A 17044-nucleotide genomic window follows, 5' to 3' on the forward strand; every position below is an offset into this window, starting at 1 on the left:
GGCTCCGTCTCCGCCCGCGCGGCCACCTCGCGCAGGTCACGTCCCTGTCCTGGGGACTGCACTCGGGCGGCCAGGTCTGCGCGCCCCCTTCATCTCGCTGCTGCCCCGCTCTTAAGCGGAATACTCAGCGGAGGCCCGGACTCATGTCCGCCTTGCGGAAAGAAGGAACATAGATAGATGGGCCCTCCTTAAGTGGAGGCAGGCAGCCGAGGCCGTGACCTCTGGGAGAGGATGGTGACCCCCTGGCGCTCCTCTCTCAGGGTCTGCTTGGCGCACTTAAGAGGTTTTGCGCTCAGAAAGGAACTCGGCCTTCTGAGACCCTCTGGGGGCTGTCGCAAGGCTAGACTCTGTTGGCTTCTGCTTGGCACTTTGCCCAAACTCGTCTCCACCTGTGAGGACATTGGCGAGGGGGCTCCGGAGAGCGTACGTCGGCAGAAGACCAGTTGGAGTGACCTGGCTGAAAATGGGCCGCTGGAGAGAGTCCCTCCGGAGGGGCGGCTGGGCTGGCTCCTCCTGCACGTGCGCATCTGGCTCAGAGCAGGGGCTCTCTTGGTGAAATTCTTCCCCCTCCTCCTACTCTATCCCCTCACCTACCTGGCTCCCAGTGTCTCCAGTCTCTGGCTCCACCTGCTTCTGAAAGCCACCGAGACCTCGGGCCCCACCTACATCAAACTGGGCCAGTGGGCCAGCACCCGGCGGGATCTCTTCTCAGAGGCGTTCTGCGCCCAGTTCTCCAGGCTGCACGTCCAGGTGTCGCCCCATCCTTGGACTCACACCGAACACTTCCTGCGCCAGGCCTTTGGGGAGGACTGGGGGAGGGTCCTCTGCTTTGAGAAGCAGGAGCCAGTGGGTTCCGGCTGCGTGGCCCAAGTGTACAAAGCGCGTGCCAATCCTGCCTTCCTGGAGAAGGACAGCATCCAGAGACTGGCCACGGCCTCCAGACTGCAGCTCTCCTTGGAAACTGGGGCACTTGCGGGGCTGGGCGGGCTCTCTGGACGCCTGGAGAAGGCGGGGAGGCCTCAAGAGAGTCTTGCCGACCAGTCATTTGTAGAAAGGCTGCTCTTCCCTAAAGCGGACCTGGTTGGAGCCAATACATCCTTGTCTCAGGCTTCAGGGACCGCCGGTGAACAGGAGCCAGATCACCTTGTCCCTGTGGCCGTGAAAGTAAGTGTTCTGATGTTTGCAGCTAGGCCCTCCCATCTCTAAAACCTCACCAACTCCACGGAGCTACCCAGGTCAGGATACACCCCTTCGCAAATTACCCCACGTTGCCTCCCGTTGATTTCTTTCAGCTTGACCACTATCTGAGTACCTGTGACACGCAAGCTGTTTGATTTCTTGGCTTGAAGGAGAGTGATGTGAATGGCCTGAAAAAGGAAGATGAAGAGGCTCTGGCATCCATCCAGCTGACCTCTTGGCTCTGGGGTCAGGATAAATGGGAGACAGACTAGGTTACTGTGGCAAGTCCAAGAGGGCAGCGTTCATTTTTACAACATCAGCTTCCTTCTCTGTTCATTTCCAGTCACCTGTGCCCGGCTCCATCATCTCTCCTCTCCACACCTTTCCATCCCTGATCTGAACACCCCCAGGAGAACTAGCAGATGCTAGTAGCCAATATCCGGGTGCTCTCACCCTCACAGAAAAATCCCTCCCAAGGGTGCCTCACTGAGACAGGCTGAATCATAATTTCCAAGGGGAGAGCCTGACCTGGCCTTTTATAATTGCTGCAAATGAGTTGCAACATCAGGCATGTTTAGGAAACAGTTGTCCAAAGTATCTTGAAGTTTCCCTTTGCTCTGTGGGAGACTAAAAGAGTAGATGCCTGTGATATACCAGGAAATGTGCCCATCAAGTCAGATGCTTTATTTCATATGTATGAGGTTCCTGAGATGGGCATTTTTTTTTAAACAGGTTCAAAAAAAATTTTTGCTTATTTATTTATTTGGCTGTGCTGGTTCTTAGCTGTGGTACGTGGGATCTCCTTCGCCCACCAAAGGTTGAACCTGGGCCCCCTGCATTGGGAGCCCAGAGTCTTAGCCACTGGACTACCAAGGAAGTCCCTGTACTATTCTTACGTGCTTGTTTATATTCCACTTTATTCTGAAAAGGATTTGTGGTGGAGGTAGAGGCCATTATCTGCGTGTTTTAAATGATGGAACAGGAGGCTGAGAAGAGGTTGAGTGGCCGGTCCAGTTTCATATAGGACATGCATTGCTGAACTGGAGTTTTTGAAACCCAGAGCTCTTTCCATCTCACCTCTGGAGTCCTGTGACTCTAGAGCAGTATTTTGCAGGCTTGGGACTAGGTGACTCAGTTACCTGGACACTCAGTAAAATGCAGATTTCCACCTCGCCTCCCAGCCAGTCTGACTCAGTAGGTCTTGGAGGAGGCTGGGGGTCCACACTTTTACCAAGCAGCCCATGTTGGCTTTTATGCTCGCTGATGTTTGGGAGCCGCTGATCTAAGCTCAGTGTATTTGGAAGGGAGGCCAACCTATTCTTCCCAGCAAAGCTGAGTGCCGCTCAGGGGAGCTGCCCTCCTGTCCCCTCAGGAAGGCACAAAGGAATGGGTGTAGGAACTGCTTCCCCTTGGCCAGCTGCTTGTCTTTTTTGCAGGGGGGGGGATGTTGGCTGCACCACAAGGCACATGTGACCTTCGTTTCTCAACCAGGGATCGACCCTGCACCCCCTGCACTGGAAGCATGGGGTCTTAACTGCTGAAGGGACGTCCCGGAGGTCTCTCCTGCTGGCGGGGTCCGCCCTGGCGGGGCAGACGCGCCCTCCTGCTCGATCCCGCCTCCGCCTCACTGCTCCTCTTTTGGCAGGTGTTGCACCCCGGCCTGCTCGCTCAGGTGCAGATGGACCTGCTGCTGATGAAGATGGGCAGCCGGGTCCTTGCACTTCTGCCAGGAGTCAAGTGGCTCAGCTTGCCTGAGATCGTGGAGGAATTTGAGAAGCTTATGGTGCAACAGGTGAGTTCGCCTTCTTTCAGTCGTAAATAGCACACGACAGTTTTCGCTGTTAGCAGCTGCTTAGTAAATGTGGAATGGATGAGCATTGTCCCAGGGCACTATGGCTAATGCAGAATATTAGTCAGGACAGGCGATGCTGGCTGATATAACAAAGAACATCCAAACCTCAGTGAGTTAAGGCAGCAAGGTTATTTCTTGCTGTTCTGTGGAGGTCCCACGCAGGTAAGCTGAGGGAGCAGGTGGGAGCTCCACTCCATAGTTTTTCAGGGACCCAGTTTCCTCCAGAATCAGTCATCTGGGGTCAGTGTGGAGTGGGGAGAGAGAGCATGCAGGGTCACATAAAGGATTCTGTGGCCAGGCCTGGAAATGCTGAACCTCCCTTCTTCCCAGCGTATGTGTCAGGCCCAGTGTAACTACGAGGGAACTTGGGGAAGGTGGTCTTGCAGAGAGCCTGGGCTGCAAACGAAATGAGTCTGGTGGAACAGATAGCATTATCTGCCATTGGTGGCCGCACTCCAGGAGGAGGAGAAGAATCAGTGAAATCACATACTGTGCCTTTGTTTTCCTTTGTTTCTGGGGTTTAATGAGTAGACAAGGGCCCTGCCCAGGGCCTTTGGGACACCTGTTTAAGTAGCCAGACTCAGCAGACACAGTGGAGTCACTCAGGGCTCCAAGGAGCTGTCTGTGCTGGCTTCCTGGTGGTTGGCACAGAAATTGGCAGGCTTTCAGAGGCCGTGTGCCCAATCTTCATTTATGTCATCTGACTCCGGGTTTTAAGTCCCAGGGATGCATTTTCATGTTTAGAAAGCTTTGCTTTATGATATGGCGGTGTCTACTTTTGATAATAAAAGAAAATTAGAACAGAAAAAGAGCTGCTGTTCCAACGCCCATCTTGGTGTTAATAGTCTCAGTTCCACCACCGACCTGAGCTTCAGTTCTGCTTCAAGAAGTCTGATTACGCATTGTGAGATCCCGTCACTTCAAGTTCAGACCTCTGTAGCTCTATAACTCACCCCATTTTGCCTCAAAAATCAACTCTTCTACCAGCTGTAGCTCTCGGTGGACTCATAATGCTGCCTGGCTTGGAAGCTTAGAGTCTGGGTGTATGTAGGGGGATGCATGTCCATTTATAAATTCATACAACAAGTATGAAAAACTCTGTTAGGATCTGGTGAACTAAGAAAACAAGTGGCGTTCCCTGAATTTCCTTTGGTGGGACCCAGTCCTGGCGGGGCAAATGTGCCCTCCTGATTGGTCCCAAGAAGTATATACCAGGAGGAGGAGGGCTGACATGAGATATTTGCAGCACAAGTGCTATTTACAATAGGAGTTCTTACGTGTTCGGCTGGGCTTAGCTGAGGCCCAACAGAGGAAGTGGTTATTCCACCCTGTGGGTCCAGGCTCCCCAGGCTTGAGCGGAGTCTTGAAAGGAGAGTGTCTGCAGTTAGACCCAATGGGGGAAGAACATTCCAGTCAGGTGGAGTACAGAAGGCACTCAGAGGGGAAGTGTTAGGCGGGCTGGGACATTCCCGCTCTACAGATTGGGTGCAGCCAGAGTTTGGGGCTGTAGAAGGAGGAGGCCGACTCACAAGAGATGCACCTGGAGGGCTGGGCCCAGACCATGACCCACCTCGGACGTCATCCGAACCAATGCAGCTCCATCCTGCAGATGGTGGGGGCCACCAGCAGATGGACTGTAGAGAGGGGAAGTGGGGGACAGGGATCCCAACTAAGACACCTCTGTTGGGGTTCAGGTGACTGGTTTCGAGTCACCTTGGGAGGAGCAGGATGGAAAAGAACAGCTCTGAGCGTGGTGAGGGCTGCAGAGCTGATGGCATCGGGTCTCCCATGGGTGTGAAGGGTGAGAGAGAAGGAATCCTCTGCAGGGACTCCTGGGGGCGGGGTGAATGTGAACTCTGATAAGTTCTCCAGTGTGTCTGCTGTCTGCAGCTTGGAGTCATGTGGGGAGGGGTGGGGGGTCGGGACTTCCGGGGCAACCCTCACCCTCAAGTGTCCTGGGAGTTCTGCAGGAGGTTAGCTGGGCAGGCAGGTGAGTCTCGGGCTTTGACAGCTCTTGGGGGGTTCAGCGTTGCTGTCCCTGGCCCAGACTACCCCCTCCCTCACCGCTTCTCTCCACTTGTCTGTAGATCGACCTGCGGTACGAGGCTCGGAATCTCGAACTCTTCCAGTGCAACTTCCTGAATGTGAACTCTGTCAAATTCCCCACGCCTCTGCGTCCCTTTGTCACCAAGGATGTCCTGGTGGAGACATACGAAGTAGGAGTGAGAGCTTCCCCTAGCCGTTTGCCTTTTACTCACAGCCAGGTTGTTTCTGCTCCACAGGAAGGCTTGAGTCTGAGAGGGGTTTGGATCCGCCTAAGGGCGGGAGGTAGGGTAGCAAGGCAGGAAGAGCCTGGCCCTGCCCTCAGACTTGCTGGAAGTCTGCTCTGCCAATTGTATCTGATTGGGGTTTTTCCATACACTGTTACAAAAAACCCTAATGACTTTTTTTGGCCAACCCAATATTTGCTGGGTGGCTTCAGTTACCTCCTGTAGAGCAGCAGGATACCCTTCCTGCCTTGTAGGAGTCGATGACACATTGAATGCAAAATGCCCTCCACACAGAGCATGCACAGAGGCAGGGGCTCTTGGCCTTAGCTGTCTTCTGGCCCAGCTTCCTTTGTAAAGATGGTAATGAGACCCAGAGGAGTGGCCTGAATGGCCCACTGTTATTAGCTGTGTGACTCTGAGCAAGTTACTTAAAGGCTCTGGGCTTTAGTTCTTTGTTGAGTAAGCATTACAAGATCTATCTCAACAGGCTGCTTTGACAATTAAATAACCAACCTGTATCAAGTGCCTATTTAGCAGCTCCCCTTTCTTCTCTCTTCCTTCTCTTTCTCCTCCAGTGAGGTCACAGAGCTCCTTCATGTCCCTGCTGGTTGATTCTTGACTAGAAACACACTCACTCTGACCTCACAGCCTCTCTTACCTCTCAGTGGGTTTCCTCCCTGGGGAACCTATGGGACTTGTTGAGACGTATTACAGAAGGGAAGTGTAAACGTCGGTTACAACTCACTTGTGGGTGACCGATTCACAGGCGTTCTAGGAAAGGAAAAACTCTGCGGGTCACTTCCCAGTCAGAGGGAAGGCAGTGCCTGTGTGTCCCTGGGAGGATGAGGAGCTGGGCCGTTGTGGGCCGTGCAGCTGAAGCGGTTCTCACCCCGTCTTCCTCACAGGAGAGTGTGCCTGTGTCCAGTTACCAGCACGCAGGGATTCCCCTGGACGTGAAGAGGAAGATTGCGCGGCTGGGGATCAACATGCTCCTGAAGATGGTGAGCTCAGGGCGGGGAGCGTGCCAGCCTCTTGCCTTGCTCGTCCTGGGTCTCCGGGAACTCGCCGTCACCCTGGAAGCTTTTCTGCGCGTGGCCTGGTGCAGGTGGGATGGTGAGGTTGACTCAGCCTGGAGTAGCTCTGGCCTCTCTGCAGATATTTGTGGACAACTTTGTCCACGCGGACCTTCACCCCGGGAACATCCTCGTCCAGGGCGCCGACAGTCTTGCCCAGGGCCCAGAGGTGCAGCTGCAGCGGGTGGACGTCTGCGAGGCGCTGGCGGTGGCCGTGTCGCCGGCCCGCTGCCCGCTGCGCCTGGTGCTGCTGGACGCCGGCATCGTGGCCGAGCTGCAGGCTGCTGACCTGAGGAACTTCCGGGCTGTCTTCATGGCCGTGGCCATGGGCCAGGTGAGGCCCACCGGGCCCTGCGGGGGTGGGGGCGGCAGGGTTGGAGCCGAGGTTTTTTTGTAACCACCGGGCTCCTCAGGGTTTGCCATTCTTGTTAATGCTGGCATTTGCCAAAGGTGCTCCTGAGAGAGGAAGGAGGAAGAGGAGCCCAGGAGATGAAGCCACCGAGGGTCCATAGGCAGAACAGGCTTGTTCCTGGCAGCTCATGGTTGAGGAGGATGGGAAGAAATGCCTCCTTCTCAAGTGATCTTCTGCTGGTTTCTCTTCCTTATTAGTTACTGTACGGTTGGGCTTTGGAAATGCTAGCTTCTTGACGATAGCGGCCCCAAGCGCGTGCTATCTGCTCTGAGAAGGTGGGGCTGGAAAGAAGCAGCGGCTCAGGAACTTACTCTCCAGGTGTGGGAAGACAGCTGGGGCAGGAGCCGATGACTGGTTTTCACTTCTCATCCCATGCTTCCAAGGGGCTCCTGTGGTTGAGAATTATTATTTAGGAAAAGAGACTCAGCGAAACCTCTACAGGAGTCAACCTAAAGTGCCACATCAAGGGTGATAGTGAATTCTCCAGCAGGAAAGACCCCGGGAAAGATGGAGCTGGACGGACTTCCCTGGTGGTCCACACTCCCGGTGCAGGGGGCCTGGGCTCACTCCCCAGTTAGGGAAATAGATCCCACGTGCCGGGACTGAGTCTGCACACCGTGACTAAAGGCCCCATGTGCTGCAACGAAGACCTGAGGCAGCTAAATAAATTTTTTTTGGGGAAAAAAAAACCTGGGAAAAAAGGGCAAAATTGAGAGAAGCCCCTGCTTAGGAGGCTTCTGGGGTGGAGGGGGCGTGGTTGTGGGTAGACCAGAGGCTTGAGTCTGAGCCAGTTTGAAAGTGTCCCCTGGGCCAAGGTTAAAGACCGAGGTGCAGTGGTGGGTGGGGACTGGAAGGTGCTCCTCTGCACAGGTTTGGGCAAAGGAAGAAGGTCACAGTCAGTGAGGAAGAGCTGGGCTCCCTGGCATGACCAAGGGGGCCAGGTGGGTGTTAGGAAGACCTTGGAGCATCCTGGGTGGAGGAGGAGCCAGCAAGCTGTGAGTGGGGAATTGTGCTCGAGCAGGAAGACTGCCCTCGAGAAGAGTATGGCTAGTCCGTCCTGGAGGCAGGCCTCTGGGCCAGGCTGGTTGGTTGGCAAGCAGTGCTGTGAAAAGCGTGAGCAGCAGGGCCCAGGCTCGGCCACCGGGCCTGTGCGGCCTCGGAGACAAAGAAGACCACACAGCTCCGGCCTCTGATTGTGCTGAGCACAGGTGGGGCCTCGCTGACCGAGAGAAGTATCAAAAGGCTTTGATTGATGACCAGGTATTATTGAAAGGCAGCGAGGTAAAGTTAAAAACGGATGAGGGGGGTGTGCAAAAGCAGGAGGGTAGAGAAACGGGTGGAAACAACTAGGATCTGAAGATGTTTAGGCAGAGAATCCAGGGTTAGGCCCTCTTGATTCTAGCATGTTTTTTCCATCTTCCAGGGCCAAAGGGTGGCTGAGCTCATCCTGCACCACGCCCGGGCCAGCGAGTGCGAGGACGTGGAGGGATTTAAGGCTGAGATGGCCCGGCTGGTGACCCAGGCCAGGAAGAACACTATCACCCTGGAAAAGGCGAGCAGGCCACTGGAGGGCTGGGGGTCCTGGGGTGTTAACCGACCTTGCCCTTGGACAGAGCAAACTGCAGGTCTAAGGGAGAGGTCATGGCGAGAGGTTGTGAGAGGGCGTGAGTTTTTCTTTTTTTATTTGTTTTTAATTGAAGGATAATTGCTTATCCAATACTGTGTTGGTTTTTGCCATACATAACATGAATTGGCCATAGGTATACATGTGTCCCCTCCCTCTTGAACCTCACTCCCACCTCCTACCCCATGGCTTGAGTTTTAAGGCAGATAAAGAACAAATCTTTTCCTCTGCCCACATCCTCCAGGGGTAAGGAGGCCCACTGAAATCTCCAACTCTCTAGAGTGGCTCTTTGACTGAGCAGTCCTGGGTGGTTGCCGGGGGGAGGGGGTGATATATCTGATACTGCACACCTGTCCAGACCCGCGTGTAGCTGTTCTGCAGCTTCATGTATGTGGAGCTCAGCTGAGCATGGGGTGGGGGAGGGAGCCTGAGGCCCCTGAGCAGACAAAGGACTCACCTAGTGTTCACAACCTTTATTTAGACCTGAAGCAGAAAAGTGTTAGTTGCTCACCCATGTCCGACTTTGTGCGACCCCCATGGACTGTAGCCCGTCAGGCTCCTCTGTCTAGGGGATTCTCCAGGCAAGAATAGTGGAGTGGGTTGCCATTCCCTTCTCCGGGGGACCTTCCCGGACCCAGGGATCGAACTCGGGTCTCCCACATTGCAGGTGAATTCTTTATCATCTGAACCATCAGGGAAGTCCTTACCTGAAGCGCAGACCACTTTGAATTCTGCACACAGTTCTAACAATGACTTTTCTTCCCAAGTTCATTCCCAAGTCCACTCTAGCCAGATCGAGTCAGAACAAGAGGTGGCGCCCTGGCAGTGAGGAGCGGCAGCTGTCCCTTGCCACTGCCTGTCTTATTTATTCTGATGTGATTTCTCTATGTGTTGGGCATGCTGGGGAAGAGGCCTCCAGGCTGGTTCTCCTGGGTGGGGAGGTGGTGGTCTTTGAACTCAGTCATGAGATGGAAGTTGGGCTTGTGTGAATGTAGTACTTTTGGGGATTTGTCAGGCAGTCCATTTCCGATACTGGGGTGTGTATGTGTGTGTGTGTGGGGTGTGTGTGTGTGTGTGTGTGGGGGGGGGGGTGTGTGTTTGTGTGTGTGTGGGGGGTGTGTGTGTGTGTAGGTATGTGTGTGGGTGTGGGGTGTGGGTGTGGTGTGTGTGTGTGTGTGTGGGGTGTTGTGGGGTGTGTGTGTGTGGGGGGTGTGTGTGGGGGGGTGTGGGGGTGTGTGTGCGGGGTGTGTGTGTGGGTGGTGTGTGTGTGTTTGTGGGGGGGGTGTGTGTGTGGGGGTATGTGTGTGTGTGTGTTTGTGTGGGGTGTGTGTGTGTGAGGGGCAGGTAAGGGAGAGAATGGTTCCCAGTGGCTTTGAGGCTCTTTGTTCTGTTTTCCAGCTTCAAGTTTCCAGCCTTCTCTCGAGTGTCTTTAAGTTGCTGATGACTCACAAGGTGAGGCCTGGGCGGGAAGCTTGCGCTCTGGTCAGGCAGGAGGGAGGTCTCTGGGACAGGCAAGTGGCCTCAGGGTTGTGGCAGGTTTTTCTCTTACGGGAGATCTCTTTTAGTAACATTCTGCACACCGATCCCTCTGCTAAGAGTGCTGTTTCTACTCCCTGATGTTCAGAAAGGTTTTCCTTTGATCACACTGTAACCCTACATTGGTGGGGTTTTGGGGGAAAAGCTTTATGCTTTCCAAGAGTTTTGACAAGTTCTATTTTAAAAATGAATTAAATCTCACATTAGGATTAGGGAAAGCTTTCATCACTGCTGGGGGCTGGCTTGGAGAGAACTGGGAATGAAAACACACTCCTGGGAGTTCATTAGCTCAGGACGGGGAGGGTAAGGCTCATAGCCAGCCCGGTGCCCACCAGCTCTGACTGGGCAGCCTCTCCAGGTCCCTGGGGGCTGCCAGGAGGGCCAGATGAGGCCGTGATGTGGCGATCAGTGTGCTCTGGCCTCCCTTTATCCACCTAATTCAGTTGTATAACATCTTTAGTGTCTGATTTAACCCCAACATTCCTTGAGGCTGGCACCAAGCAACCGGCCCCGGCCCCCGAGGCCATCTTGGTCAGCCCCGCTTTTGTCCTTTAGCCTTGGGGCTTCCACTGGCACACAGCCTTCCTCTCTCAGTTCCCAGTGCTTTGGATGTTTCCTCTTGTCATTGTGATTCCCAGGATGGGAGAGCAGAGAGAGGGCCAAGTACAGCCGTTCTCTTCAAATATTTCACCAGGCACTTAATTTAAAATAATTTAAAAAATTTAAATTATGGTTAAAAACTAATATACAGTTTACCCCTACCCACCTCCAAGTGTGCAGTTCAGCAGTGTCAACCATAACCACACAGTTCTGTAACAGATATCTAATAAAACCCGGTACCTACTGAACAAAAACTCCATGTCTCTCTTCCTGAGTCCCTGGCAAGCACCAGGTCCATGGTTTTGACGACTTGATTTTTCCTGTAGGTAGCATCATATGGTATTTGTCCTTCCGTGACTGGCTTATTTCACTCAATGGAGTGTTCTTGAGGTTCATGCATGTTGTAGCAGATGACAGGATTTCCTTTTTAAAGACTAAATGATATTCCATTGTATGTACTTAACCATATTTTCTTTATTTGTTCATCCTCTGAGGGACATTGGGACCACTTGTATCTTTTGGCTACTAAGAACAATGCTGCAGGGAATACAAGTGTGTAAATATTTCTTTGAGATCCTGGTTTCAAATTCTTTTGGATATTTACACAGAATTGGGATTGCTAAATGATATAGTTTTTTTTTTTTTTAATTGAAGTATAGATTTATACAGGGCTTCCCTGGTGGCTCAGAGGGTAAAGCGTCTGTCTGCAATTCGGGAGACCTGGGTTCGATCCCTGGGTTGGGAAGATCCCCTGGAGAAGGAATGGCAGTCCACTCTAGTATTCTTGCCTGGAGAATCCCATGGATGGAGAAGCCTGGTAGGCTACAGTCCACAGGGTCACAAAGAGTTGGACACGACTGAGTGACTTCACTTTCTTATAGATTTATACATATTATTATTATATATATATTTTTTCTTAGCTTTTAAGGAAGCTCCATACTGTTTTCCAAAGTCTACACAATTTTACACTTCCACCATGAGTGTGCATATGTAACACACTGCTTTCTTCTGATTTGCCCATCTGACCCCTCAGACAACTTTTTGGGCCTTAACTGAGACAAAGACCCTTTACTTTCATCAAAGGTTATTTCCCCATGAGTCATCCTTCCATTTCCTGACCTTCTATCCACCTGAATGCAGATTCCTGTTCTAGGTTTAAATCCTGGCTCAACTCTTCCTCATGTGGGCTTCCCTGGTGGCTCAGTGATTAAGAACCCTCTTGTCAATGCAGGAGACATAAGTTCAATTCCTAGTTTGGGAAGATCCCCTGGAGAAGGGAATGGCTACCCTCCTCCAGTATTCTTGCCTGGGAAATCCCATGGACAGAGGAGCCTGGCAGGCTACAGTCCATGGGATCCCCCCAAAGAGTCCAACATGACTTAGTGACTAAAACAAACAACGAACAGACTCCTCTTCACCCAGAGGACTTGAGCAAATCACTCAGCCACCCTGAGCCTTAGCTTCCTTATCTACTGAATGGGCATAATGAAGTACTTTTGAGGATTAACTGGGTAATCCATGTAAACTATTATGACTGTTAACCTGGCTCCAAAGGGGAAGAAACCCTGCTGTATTTGAGCAAAGCCAGATGTGCTTAGTCTCAAAAAGACTACTGTGGATTTTGAAGAATGACCCATATTTAGATTTATAGTTTCTGGTGTTGTTTGCTGTTTAGTCGATAAGTTGTGTCTGACTCTTTGCCATCCCATGGCCTGTAGCCCACCAGGCTCCTCTGTCCATGGAATTCTCTAGGCAAGAATAGTGGAGTGCCAGCCATTCCCTTCTCCAGGGGATCTTCCCGACCCAAGGACTGAACCCAAGTCTCCTGTATTGGCAAGCAGGTTCTTTACTGCTGAGCTGCCAGGGAAGCCCTGTTTCTGGTGTAGCTGTGAACTTTTCACTTTAGTATTTTTTAAGTCATTCACACACTCACACACCTCCCTTAGAGAAGAGCTGTACACACTGCATCCCCCCAATTTTTTCTTACTATTTCTAGTGGGTGGAGGATTGGGTGAATAGATGAGATGGTGGGGAAAATGACTGGATAGGGAAAATAATGTTCAGTTCAGTTCAGTCACTTAGTCATGTCTGACTCTTTGCTACCCCATGGACTGCAGCACACCAGGCTTCTCTGTCCATCACCAACTCCTGGAGCTTACTCAAACTCATGTCCATTGAGTCAGTGATCCCATCCAACCATCTCATCCTCTGTCCTCCCATTTTCCTCCTGCCTTTAATCTTTCCCAGCCTCAGGGTCTTTTCCAATGAGTCACTTCTTCACATCAGGTGGCCAAAGTATTGGAGTATCAGCTTCAACATCAGTCCTTGCAATGAATATTCAGGACTGATTTCCTAAGGATGGACTGGTTGGATCTCCTTGCAATCCAAGGGACTCTCAAGAGTCTTCTTCAACACCACAGTTCAAAAGCATCAATTCTTCGGTGCTCAGCTTTCTTTATAGTTCAACTCCCACATCCATACATGACCACTGGAAAAACCATAGCTTTGACCAGACGGACCTATGTTGGCAAAGTAATGTCTCTGCTTTTTAATATGCCGTCTAGGTTGGTCATAACTTTTCTTCCAAGGAGCAAGTGTCTTTTAATTTCAAGGCTGCAGTCACCATGTGCAGTGATTTTGGAGCCCAGAAAAATAAAATCTTTCACTGTTTCCATTGTTTCCCCATCTATTTGCCATGGAGTGATGGGACTGGATGCCGTGATCCTAGTTTTCTAAATGTTGAATTTTAAGCCAACTTTTTCACTCATCCTTCACTTTCATCAAGAGGCTCTTTAATTCTTCTTCACTTTCTGCCATAAAGGTGGTGTCATCTGCATATCTGAGGTTATTGATATTTCTCCTGGCAATCTTGATTCCAGCTTGTGCTTCATCCAGCCCAGCGTTTCTCATGATGCACTCTGCATATAAGTTAATTAAGCAGGATGTACGAGGTTAAATAGCCTCGATGTATTCCGTTTCTGATTTAGAACCAGTCTGTTGTTCCATGCCCAGTTCTAACTATTGCTTCTTGACCTGCATACAGATTTCCCAGGGGGCAGGTCAGGTGGTCTGGTATTCCGGTCTCTTGAAGAATTTTCCAGTTTGTTGTGATCCACACAGTCAAAGCCTTTGGTGTAGTCAATAAAGCAGAAGTAGATGTTTTTCTGGAACTCTCTTGCTTTTTTGATGATCCAGCGGATGTTGGCAATGTGATCTCTGGTTCCTCTGCCTTTTCTAAATCCAGTTTGAACATCTGGAAGTTCACAGTTCACGTACTGTTGAAGCCTGGCTTGGAGAATTTTGAGCATGACCTTGCTAGCATGTAAGATGACTGCAATTGTGTGGTAGTGGGAACATTCTTTGGCATTGCCTTTCTTTGGGATTGGAATGAAACCTGACCTTTTCCAGTCCTGTGGCCACTGCTGAGTTTTCCAAATTTGCTGGCATATTGAGTGCAGCACTTTCAGAGCATCATCTTTTAGGATTTGAAATAGCTCAACTGGAATTCCATCACCTCCACTAGCTTTGTTCATAGTGATGCTTCCTAAGGTCCACTTGACTTCACATTCCAGGATGTCTGGCTCTAGGTGAGTGATCACACCATTGTGGTTTTCTGGGTCATGAAGATCTGGGTCATACAGTGTATTCTTAGAAAAATACATTTCTGGGTCATGAAGTGTATTCTTGCCACTTCTTAATATCTTCTGCTTCTGTTAGGTCCATACCATATCTGTCCTTTATCTGTAAGAATGTTACATAGATGATAAAAATCATGTGGGCAGACACACGATGTCAGGAGTGGATGTTGACCTGTTAACTCAGGATACTCTCCGTCTATCTGTGGGCTTTGGAAAGAACCCCTGTTTCTCTGTTTCAGGTAAAGCTTGAGAGCAACTTTGCCTCAATCGTGTTTGCCATCATGGTGTTGGAGGGGCTTGGCCGCTCACTGGACCCTAAACTGGACATCCTGGAGGCAGCAAAGCCCTTCCTCCTAAAAGGACTAGTGACCTCCCGCTGACGGCAGTAGTGGGGCTTCATCTCGGAACAAGAGGCCGCTCCCAACAGCCTCTCCTATGGCAGCTTGGACATTCTAGAACTGGGATTGTGGAGGGCCTGCCACTGGGTTTCACCCTGGTTTGGTTTCAAGCATCCATTTCCAAAGGTCTGGGTTTCCTGGGGAAGTAAAAGGAGGAAAGGTCCTGACAGCTCATTCATGGAAGCGGGGCCTGGTGTCAGATAAACTGTTTCAGGGAAAACATTCTCTGGAGGAGGACTAATAAACTTAGTTATTTTGTTTTCTGGTTTTTTCTCTTCTCTTCTTAACCTCTGTACTCCTGGATCAGGTTGGTCTTTCTGGTCCTTTCCAGACTCTGAGAGTTAGGTTAGAAAATGTCACAGAATCCTGTAGACCCATGGTTTCCAAATTTGGGCGTGGCGTGGCACATACCTTGCGAGATCTTAGTTTTCTGACCAGGGATTGAACCCATGCCCTCAGCAGAGTCCTAACCACTAAACCACCAGGGAATACCTCCAAGTATTTTGTGTTGTTTTGTTTTTTCACCCTCAAATGTTTTGATTATGTGCCCTGTTGGTAAAGGGTTGCATATATTTATATATACATGCACATATAATTTACTTATAAGGTTTATACAGGTTCTACCATCACCAGCAAATCTCTGAAGATACAGCTTACACTTAGGGTACGTTTCACTGTATCTCAAATTATCCTTTTGATAATTTAAAATCTTTTTTGCCAATCTCTTGCTAAATTTTATTATAAGGTAAAAGGGAAAAAAAAAAAACAATGCTCAATGGTTAATGTGACATACTAGAGACAGGAACAGAGTCAGCTCCACTATTTTTCTTAAAGTTTCCCTATGCTCACATATTAGCATTTAGATACTGGTTTTTCTAAGCATTCTACAGGGCTAATTTTGGTTAATATTAACAAATAGATCATATAATCAGTACATTCCTGTTAGGGCTTCCCTGGTGGCTCTGACACTAAAGAATCTCCCTGCAATACTAAAGACCCTGGTTCGATCTCTGGATCAGGAAGACTCCCTGAAGAAGGGCATGACAGCCCACTCCAGTATTCTTACCTGAGAAACCCCATGGACAGAGGAGCCTCGGGGGGCTATAGTCCATGGTGTCGCAGAAAGTTGGACACGACTGAGTGGCTAACACTTTCACATCCTGTTAACCAGGACTTGAAATTTGCAGTAGTGACCAGCGACACTCCAGCAGTGAAGGAAAACGGGGCGGCCATTGCCTGGCCCTCTATACTGGGCCAGCCCATGGGCCATTCTCTCAAAGCTGTTCTGACATGTGGCTGGCCCGTATGGACTTAGAGCATCCCAGGGTCAGTTTGTAGAGTGGATATCAATAAATTCAATAATCTTTTGTTTGTAGCTGCTGCTGCTAAGTCACTTCAGTCGTGTCTGACTCTGTGCGACCCCATAGACGGCAGCCCACCAGGCTCCTCCGTCCATGGGATTCTCTAGGCAAGAACACTGGAGTGGGTTGCCATTTCCTTCTCCAATGCATGAAAGTGAAAAGTGAAAGTGAAGTTGCTCAGTCGTGTCTGACTCTTAGCGACCCCATGGACTGCAGCCTACAAGGCTCCTCCACCCATGGGATTTTCCAGGCAAGAGTACTGGAGTGGCTTGCCATTGCCTTCTCCGAGTGGATATCAATAATTCTTAATTTTGTTTAAAAGTAATGTTTTCTCCTGCATCCCAGTGGATTCTCCTGCTTGTTTTGGAGACTGCTCTAGACAGTGAGTGGAAAGTCAAGCCTTGCTGCTCTCTGAGTCCTGCTGTGACCACAGGACTAGATTCTCCCATTCTTTTCTTAAGGATAAAGTTCCTGTCTTTTAGGGAACAACTGAGAACAGAAATTATCTTTAGATGTTGGACAGAGATTCCCTTGGTGCAGTTATTTTTTTTTTTAAGAAGGGTGGAGATGTTACTGGCATGTCCCAAGTCTTGAGGGTAGGGCATTTGAGTCAGGCAGTGAGGTCTTGGGGGCTCCAGGTAACCCTGTTCAGCTGCCTCCTCATGGGCAAACCAGCCAGACATTCAGCTCTTTGTGCCAAATGCACATGCGTTTGTGCTGTGGGACAAGACACGGCGGCACCAACACAGCGATGTCTCCCTGAGCGAACACCAGTGCCTCTGAACCCCTCCTGAAAGCCAATGGATTCCATCAGCTTACTGCGATAGTCATCAGTTATCTCTCACTGCGTACACACTACCCACAAATACAGCAGTTTAATACCACTATTCTTCTTACCTGGTAGTCTCTGCAGGTCTGAAATGTAGGCGAAGCTTGGCGGGTCCTCTGCTCAGTCTTGAACGGCTACAAGCATCTTGGGGCTCCACTAGGGTAGGTCTGAATTCAGGCTCACTCATGTAGTTCCTTGTAGGCTGCTGTACCGAGGGCCTCAGTAGCTCAGGAGCCATTACAGCCGCAATAGAAAATGAACACAGGCTGAAT

The 17044-nt window shown here is 50.5% G+C and overlaps 1 protein-coding gene across 3 annotated transcripts; it reads left to right on the plus strand.

The window, feature by feature from the left end:
- The first annotated feature begins 231 nt into the window (after positions 1 to 231).
- ADCK2 (aarF domain containing kinase 2) lies at positions 232 to 14841 on the plus strand. Of its 3 annotated transcripts, none has more exons than XM_055421373.2 (8): positions 232 to 1164; positions 2825 to 2971; positions 5119 to 5253; positions 6207 to 6302; positions 6457 to 6708; positions 8210 to 8338; positions 9809 to 9862; positions 14424 to 14841. In XM_055421373.2, the coding sequence occupies exons 1-8, from the start codon at positions 232 to 234 to the stop codon at positions 14562 to 14564; spliced, it is 1887 nt and encodes a 628-aa protein (XP_055277348.2). In that variant the 3' UTR covers positions 14565 to 14841. The 3 variants fall into 3 exon arrangements, with proteins under 3 accessions (XP_055277348.2, XP_055277349.1, XP_055277350.2); XM_055421374.2 differs by having other exon boundaries at positions 5119 to 5247; XM_055421375.2 differs by having other exon boundaries at positions 8210 to 8450; positions 14424 to 14561.
- The last annotated feature ends 2203 nt before the right edge of the window (positions 14842 to 17044 follow it).

The sequence above is a fragment of the Moschus berezovskii genome, chromosome 3 (assembly GCF_049115385.1).
Source record: "Moschus berezovskii isolate FMDL1 chromosome 3, NW_MosBer_1.0, whole genome shotgun sequence".
Classification (NCBI taxonomy): Eukaryota; Metazoa; Chordata; class Mammalia; order Artiodactyla; family Moschidae; genus Moschus; species Moschus berezovskii.